Source organism: Lissotriton vulgaris, chromosome 1_1 (genome assembly GCF_964263255.1).
Source record: "Lissotriton vulgaris chromosome 1_1, aLisVul1.2, whole genome shotgun sequence".
Classification (NCBI taxonomy): Eukaryota; Metazoa; Chordata; class Amphibia; order Caudata; family Salamandridae; genus Lissotriton; species Lissotriton vulgaris.
Genome location: NC_141685.1, coordinates 668865677 through 668874402, shown reverse-complemented (window position 1 = coordinate 668874402; position 8726 = coordinate 668865677). Strand labels below are relative to the sequence as shown.

At 46.2% G+C, this 8726-nt stretch overlaps 1 protein-coding gene across 3 annotated transcripts; it reads left to right on the top strand.

Annotated features, from left to right (window-relative positions):
* The first annotated feature begins 1061 nt into the window (after nucleotides 1-1061).
* Nucleotides 1062-7896, top strand: S1PR1 (sphingosine-1-phosphate receptor 1). 3 transcript variants are annotated; one of them, XM_086954329.1, is made up of 2 exons: nucleotides 1062-1221; nucleotides 2919-7896. In XM_086954329.1, exon 2 carries the CDS (start codon nucleotides 3044-3046, stop codon nucleotides 4181-4183), a length of 1140 nt encoding a protein of 379 aa, XP_086810455.1. In that variant the 5' UTR covers nucleotides 1062-1221; nucleotides 2919-3043; the 3' UTR covers nucleotides 4184-7896. The 3 variants fall into 3 exon arrangements, with proteins under 3 accessions (XP_086810455.1, XP_086810462.1, XP_086810448.1); XM_086954336.1 differs by lacking the exon at nucleotides 1062-1221 and adding an exon at nucleotides 1353-1672; XM_086954322.1 differs by lacking the exon at nucleotides 1062-1221 and adding an exon at nucleotides 1353-1731.
* Nucleotides 7897-8726: the final 830 nt, after the last annotated feature.

Here is an 8726-nt window from a genome sequence, read left to right as displayed (position 1 = left end):
GAGCTGCTGTGCGCAAACGCAGGCACCTTTACACCATGGTGCAAGGGTGGCTGCATTGTGGGGATGATTATTTTTGTGCAGGAAGGGAAACCTTCCTGCACAAAGACAATCACAAGAGTCTTTTTCCTCTTTCCAGTGTGCTGCAGAGTGCAGCACACTAAAAAAAAAAACGAGGAGAAATAAAGATATTTCTCCTCTTTGTGCCTCTCTTACCTCTTCTCCTAGGGAGGTGGACGTTTTTGGGGCTGTTTCAGAGTTACGATTTCTCGTAAATCTAGGGCAGTGTCAAAAAGCCATGGATGTTGCTGGGAACGCCCCCAGCAACACCCACTGCACGCCCCTTTAACGCAGAAAACGTGTTAAAGCGAACGATATTAAGCATTAAGCTAAAAGAAAACGGGCTTAGTGCTGCCTGGTAAATATGGAGCAGGGTCCTGCGCCACCACAGCATAAAGTGACTGCACCGGCAGCACGAGGGGCTTATAAATAAATCTCCTCATTTGTATGGCTCCTCTAGATGATAAAGAAGACTAACAGTGACATAATGCCTCTGCAGAATGTGGCGAGGGGTACCTGAAAATTCCGTTTCACAAAAACTCATGGCCTCGGGTTGAAGGGTGGCCCCGAAGTAGAGGCTGGCTGTCCTGCACCACCTGTCTGTGTTACGCATCTGGCCGGACTAACACAACGTGTGCGCACGACAGAAGCACCCTCAATCTAATTTCTAATCCTCGTCGCCTGTAAACTTGACTGTGACCCCGGATTTAGACTGCGTCTCTGCGGAGGGGAGCTAGGCGCCTTGTGGGAATAATGTGTGAACGCTCTTCTGCATCCAAGCGAGGGTTAAAACTTCCCGCGGCTCCCATGGGTCGTTGGGGGCAAAACCACAAAACGTCCCCGGGCCCCTGCCCCTTTGTCTTGGTTTCCCACATGAATCACTGCTGCTGAGCACTGAATGAGGGAGAGGAGGGAGGGGCTAGAGGGGACATAGAGGGGAGCCGAGATTTCTCGACACATAGAAACTCCTCCGGCAACCTTTCCGTTTCAGTGCTCTAGCAAACTTTCAGCAGTCTGTGCGTGCACGCAGCAGGGACCGCAGGGGAGCTGGGCTGGCATCGCCGCCCGTGGAGCGCCCGACCCGCACAGGGAGCAGAGGAAGGAGCCCAGCGCCACCACCCACAAGCGCAGTAAAGACTCCTAGTGCGCTTCACTTGAGCAGCGGTAAGTTCTCTTTTCAGCTACAACGCAGAGGACGTTGCGAGGTTAGAGAGAGGGCAGATAGGAGCTGGAGGGTGGAGCCCCCCCGGAGGAAACGTGTTCGTAAAGTAGAGCCCGCCCTGCCGAGGGAGCTCAGAGCTGGCTGAAGAGCAGGGGCAGAACAGAGATCAGCAGCGCATCTGCACCGGCAGCCTCTGAGAGCATTACCCAGAAAGGACCGGTGCAGAGGGGCCATTCACCCGGGACTGTCTGTGCTTGTGTGAGCATCCCCTGTGCTGAGGGACCAGGTAGCGTTCCGTCATCCCTACCGGCAGCGTCTGTGAGCATCTCCTGATAGGACCAACTCTCCCAGCTGAGGCACCTGAGAGACACTGGGACAAAGAAAGAGATGAAAAGCCCTCCCACCCCAACCTGCAGCTTCTGAGAGCATCCCCTGCAGTGACCGGCACGTGAGGTGAAGCAGCCTTTGTAACTTTATCTGCGCAGCATCCCAGAGCATCCCTTCACAGAGAGGTGAGGCGGCCGAGAGCGCTTGGCATGGAGCTGGGGAGGGGGTGCGTACGGTCTGAGGTCGGACAGGGGCAGAAAATAGTACTGGGCACTAAAGTAAATGTAGCCCCCATTAGCGCATCAGATAACTAAACGAAGTGACCTACATTCTGTAAATCAGGACATATTTTAACTTGTAAAGACGCGGCGTAGGAATTTTGCAAGCTATGATAGACTGGGTGCATCTGTGTTTGCTGCAGGCAATGATAGTGGCCAAATCAGGGAATATCGACGCTTCAGAGCGTATAACATGACAAGAGACAGCCAGGAAACGACAAACACAGTGACCTGCCTTACAGGCCAGCCTGAGGTCTTTTAGCACTGCAATCGCAGCCTATTTTCTGACTAAATGGTGTTTTTTTCTCTTTGGGAGTAGTTGTCGAACAACTTCATGTTTACTTCGCCCTTCCTACAACATATGATGCACTTGGATTGATTAGACTTAGGGGGTAGGAGTTTGTTTACCGTTTTAAGCCTAATAATTTTCACCGCCACACCTGACATTTGTGTGATGCTGGTTCCATTGCTGGACGGTGCATTTTCCCGTCTGGTAAACCTGGCGTACGTGTCTTTCTCGTTCAAGGTTGTGTGCTTGTGTGTTTCACACCGCACCGAGCAGGGCGCGCCTCCTTTGTGGGCTTCTTGTAACGAAGTGAATGCCTCTTGCAGAAGTTTTGTGAAACTCGGATACTGCAACTGCAGCAACTTTCCCGCACGGTTGTTGCATTGTCAGTTCTCGGAGTGGGTTGAGACAGGATTCTTATTTCGCGCAATACTGTACACTCAGCTCGTGTTGGGACGGCAGGTCACGCTGATAGGTGGTAGAACAGGAGCCGCATTTACGTGATGCTACCTTAAAACCAACTCCTGCGAATTTCTGATTTTACTATAATTCCATCAAAAATAACCCCGGCGATTACAGATTGAACTATAAATTCGAATTGTGTGCCCATGGAGCTGTATTTTCTGATTAAAACTGCGTCGTGTTATTTATACATCTGTCATTTCTGAAGCGTGACATATACGCGTGAAGGGCAATAAAGGTAGACTTCAAGCTCGGGGTAGGGTCATGCATTTAGCAGTTTTGTACTGAATACATTTTCAATTTCTCTTTCCCCGAGTCTCCTCATAATAATTTCTTGTCTTTTCAGGTCGGGAAGAGGGACAGCTCTTTGGAAGCATTCCCCCTGCAGAGCAGCTCGTCCAGGCAACGGTACCGTGGAACCAGTGGCTCGAGGGAGCCCCCTTGTGGCCTGAGTGGAGAACCACCGCTCCTATGGCGCCCACGAACGTGCCACCCGTCCGAGTTGTCCCCAACCGCCTCAGCGACTACACCAACTATGACATCATCACCACGCATTACAACTACACAGGCAAACTGAAGCAGAACAGCCAAGAAGGTGGGGTGAAGGCCACATCTGTGCTCTTCATCCTGGTCTGCGCCTTCATCATCTTGGAGAACGTGCTAGTCCTACTCACCATCTGGAGGACCAAGAAGTTCCACCGGCCCATGTACTACTTCATGGGGAACCTGGCGCTCTCGGACCTTCTGGCTGGCGCGGTCTACACCGCCAACATCTTGCTGTCAGGGCATAACACGTACAATTTGACGCCGGCCCAGTGGATGGTAAGAGAAGGCAGCATGTTCGTAGCCCTTTCGGCTTCAGTCTTTAGCCTCCTTGCGATCGCCATCGAGAGGTACATCACCATGCTGAAAATGAAGCTCCACAATGGAAGCAACAGCTGCCGATCCTTCCTTCTGATAAGCGCCTGTTGGATAGTCGCCTTGATTCTTGGGGGGCTTCCCATCATGGGCTGGAACTGCATCAACGCCCTACACCATTGCTCCACTGTCCTCCCGCTCTACCACAAGCATTACCTCCTGGCCTGCACCACCGTCTTCAGCGTGCTGCTCATGTCCATCGTCATTCTGTACGCCAGGATCTACCACATGGTGAGGACGCGGAGCCGCAGGCTTACGTTCAGGAAAAACTCAGTCAAGTCCAGCAGCAGCTCCGAAAAGTCCCTTGCCCTGTTAAAAACGGTGATCATCGTCCTGAGCGCTTTCATCGTTTGCTGGTCGCCCCTTTTCATCTTGCTCCTGTTGGATGTGGGCTGCAAGGTAAAGACCTGCAACGTTCTGTTCAAAGCAGAATACTTCCTGGCCGTGGCGGTGCTGAACTCTGCCACCAACCCTATCATCTACACACTGACTAACAAGGAGATGCGGAGGGCCTTCATCAAGATGGTCTCCTGCGATTGCTCGGCCCTGACCTCGGGGCCAAAATTCAAGAGGCCCATCATCCCAGGGGTTGAGTTCAGCCGGACTAAATCGGACAACTCCCATCCACAGAAGGAAGAGGGGGGACACCATGAGACGATCATGTCTTCTGGCAATATGACCTCCTCCTCTTGAAACCTCTCGAGTTTTTTAGGGCAAGCTCTATGAAAAACCACCAGCTTAATCAAGGAATGCTATGCTAGCCTGTATCAGGACATGTAGCATCCATGTTAAGGATGGATATGCAAGTATGGAAGGGATGGAGTTCACAGAGAAGAACAGTGTGTCCTGGAGGGAAACATTTTTCTCTGGGAAACCTTTCAGTCGTGCATCAAGGAAGAAGCAAGACTCTGCATGGCCTTTAGTGGTATGCGATTCATCTTCCTGGCCAAGGGATGTGAAATGGAGGACAGTGGCGGACAGTATTAGTTTGTTTTGGAGAACTGTGGAGTTTTGCAGTAGAAACCAGCATCAGTTTTGTACTGACCCAAGCTTAGAGGTACAGAGTTCTAAGACTATGCTGGAGTCACACGAATATGCTAAACCTTACTTAGTGGTTGCCACACAATGGGTCATATCCCATCTGCTTGGAACTGAGTTGTGGGCAATGTTGGCGTCACTAGAAACTTTGGCGATCACTGCTCACTATGGATTGTTCACATCAACTGCTCAGTGTTTAACCACCACCAGTGTTGATAACAGCGAAGCTGTGAAAGTCATCCATTTAATTGTTTGTTCAAAGGACTGTGTATTGTGAATGTTGGGAATTCCCTCCAGCGACTGATTTGGCCCTAAATCGAAAACATTTGAGGGCACATGTCCGAATGGTGCACTATGTCAAAAACAACAAAGTGGCTTAGACTCCACTGCACAAGGCGTGAAACACCCTCATCACATATGCATAGGAATAGTCATTTCAATGAACTCCAATATGGGGTGCACTTCAGCTTTTAATGTATTTTTCTGCATTGCTGGTATTTTCGGGTGTTTGTGTCCAATCATGAACATTTTGGAGACTGCATCTAAAATCCTTGGCTCCTTCACACACTCATAACTGGAGTATGGTCCCATGTCATGTATGATACTTAGAAACAGTGTTGTCTTTTTGGTCGATTCCACTTTTGCATACTGTGACATAGTTTCCCTATTCACCATTCCAAATATGAGTTTACAAGCCCCACCAAGTAAAGGGCCACAGGCTGAAAAGCCGGGACTGGTTGCAGGTAGAATGCATGACTTGCAAAAAAAGGCATAATTTGAGCCTGATTTGAAGGTTGGTATATGGGGATCTCTGTCACAAATGTTGTGGATATCCAGTCCACCTTATTACAAGTACATTAGATCATATGGTACTTGCAATAAGGTGGACAGAATATCAGTCATGTTGTGACAAAGTAACCTGTCTGCCAACTCCACATGAGGCCCTATGTCTCTATGCATCTCTGTATGTCTTTTCCTCTCATTCACCTCCACTCTCCACTTTCCCAATAGCACTTTCTCCATTTTGACAAATGAGGGGTGAATTACAAAAGTTCTGATGTAGCTGTAAAGTATGCATTATATATAACTTCTCAACGCGTGTAGTTTTCTGCTTTTTGAGTATTCACAGACACTTCCCAGCAAATCTTGCACAATATAAGCTTCTTTTTCTTTAGGAGTGTGCAAAGTTGCAGTGACGTTTATCTCACAACTTTGTGCATTCATTTAAAATATTACAAATTTAGTTGAGTTCGAATTTGTAAAGTTCTAAAAAAAAATGTGAAAAAGCAGCTTTGCACAGTGGTATGAAGGTTTCCCAGATGCCGCTCAGAGCCGTGAACAGCAGTGGTTAAAAGATGGCTACTCAGCAGTTTTGCTGTGCAAGTTTTAGCCACCAGAGAAACCCCCACCAAGGGTGGGACATCGCGTAGCGGGAATTGTCAGTGCATGTTGCTCATCAAGGCCAAGGAAAGCCCTGAGGTTCAGTGAAAACACCCTCACCCAGTATGTCCAGCTCTGTACAGCTACAGCTGTGCTTAAATTATTTCTTATATCGAGGTGTTCACTATTGGTTGAAAGAATGTGGATGGTCTACCACAGCTCCCCAAGTGAGCTGGACAATCCTAAATGTCATCTTTGATGAAATTAGTGGAACTCAGTAAACATTGCCTGCCTTCATGAATGGTTATGTTCCAACTTTTATACATGCTTTACATTTCACCCCTGCCTAATCACGTTATGTGTGCGAACCCCTGTATGGTTTACACATACATGGGGTAAGCATGTTGATTTCCAAATTGGACACGAACGTGTGCACGCGGTGCATCAACGTTGCAAGCTTCGTGTTAAGAAAAATGTGGCATTTTCACAATGGCCAATTTAATGTAAAACGTTTGTTTTCCTGATATGTCTCTTCTTTCACACTACCTGGAAAAAGGGACTGACGTGTGCACTTTCTCTCCCTTTCAGCTTCACACATACCAAATCAATGTGGGTGTAAATTACGTCTTTGGAGTGGTAATTGCATCTGTATTGCATTTCCTATGTCTTTCCACTGACATTCCTCTCTGAACACCCACTTTGAGACGCCACTTTGAAAACGAAGAGTGCGTAACGAAGGCATATGTTGTGCACAATATACCCACGTCGAATACACTTACCCATATCCATTGCACTTATGTGAATACTGCATACTTTACAGATGCATCAATACCCCGCCTTTTCCTGGTTTAATTCAAAAGTGAACCCTAACAATTCGAGAAATGGCCCAGAAATATTAAAAACTGCATATCATACACTACTAAGGAAACCTTACATGAAATCTGGGAAATGTATTTCAGAGGAATATTGTGAGAGAGGAGGGGTGTTTCACTGCCCTCTTAGAACGTTTGAAGTTGTTAAACTTTGCATACTGAGTCCGAACTGATTCACAATGATTTTTCAGTGAGTAGGTGTGACTTACTCTTGACTTATTCCTGACATAATCCTGAATTTTAAAGAGCAAATTACACCTACTCCTGGAAGAAAGTACTGTGAAGCAGGCCCTGAGTTTTGAGCAGTTTGTGAGGCCTGCAGTGTTTTCTACCAAACAGTGTCTCAAGGCTATTGTGGACAGCTGCCTTGCATAAATGACAGTGCCCTGAGGTTTGACATTGTTTGCTGCTAAGAACATGCCTGCTAGGGGGAAGAGATGATTAAGCAATGTTATTTCAAGCTGTTATTATCACTGGTTTACTAAACATGCATTTTAAAGTCTCCACTAGGTGGCACGTGGAAACACAAATTAAAAACTGAAGTTCTTTAGAGAAGGGAAAGCATTAAATTAGCAGTTGTGATGACCTATTAAATGCACTTGCCTTAACACATTGCAACACAGTTTCCAGCACTTATACCATAACCTGTGTTTCAGGCTGTCGTTCAGCATTTCAGCGACGTCAATGCATTTTATACTTTCCTGTCATAAGTACTGTTTGTATTCTCTGAATGTATTTGCTGCAGAGTCAGTGTTAATACTCTATTTAATACTGCCTATTTAAACCTGTGGAACTGCCCTGGGCAGGCGCCTCTGCCTAAATGAACACGATTCATAATGTGACAAGCTCTATGCCCAAACTGCATAAGGAGAGCAGGCGGCAGAGACTTTGGTGTTCAGGGTGGATCTTTAATGCGCAGTTTGTTGATGAAGAAGAGAAAAGCATTTTTCTAGAAGCATTACTGCCTTTGTAGCCGTATTTTGAGTGCAATTAAAATGAGGTTTGTTTTTTTCTAGTTTATAAAATAGTATTTAAATGTTCCTTACTTGTACTCTTCAATTTGCACACAGTATTATTGACTTTTAAACCTTAATAAACTGATTTTTGTATTTTTAATTGAGCTAATCAGTTGTGGTTTCTGGTGATCTAGACCTCCCGCTGAGATAAGAATCTAGGTATGTAGATCTTTGAGAGTATGCCATTGTATTGGTGTGGTTCTTGAGAAATTATAAATTGGTATGAGGTTGCATGGAAAGTGTACACACAACTTGCGGTCTGTCAATGCCCTTCAGTAAACAGGAAAACACGCTTACACCGTTATGCTGCACACTAGGCACCGATTAGGCAGTTAATTTAACTTCCTATTTCACAAGGTAAATCTTTGATGAAACACCACATGTCTGCGGGATGTGAGGGCCTTACATCAGTTGTAAGCATACAATGCAAACGTTAGATCTGGAGAAGTTGTGGTTGTCGACTGTACTGTCCTTAAATCACTTAACATGACATGCTTGAATCACCCCTTCTGTTGCTGTCCAGAAACCGAATACATGGCAGCTAATTTTAAGCTTTATAAAATTACACCACAATTGTATTGTTTTTTTATAAGTACAGCTCATCACAGAAACATAGAATATTGAACAGATAGTTTAAAATACACTTTGGTGGAAATTCCAGTTGACCAGTTCCCAATGGTTCCTACTAGGTTCATTTGCATCCAGTCATGAAGAAAATGCCACAGCGTTGCGACCCCTATCTGTTGTGAAAATTAGAACTTCAACCTTGTGAAGCTGCATGGTGACTTTATTAATTGACACAAACATGCCTTTTGTGGGAAATATTTTCACAAGCCTTTTTCTTACTCCGGTTGAGTTAACTAAAGTGAGTACTAGGTGTGAGCTACTTGTTCTAATGAAAGAGGTGACGGACATCCTGGGAAAGTATGA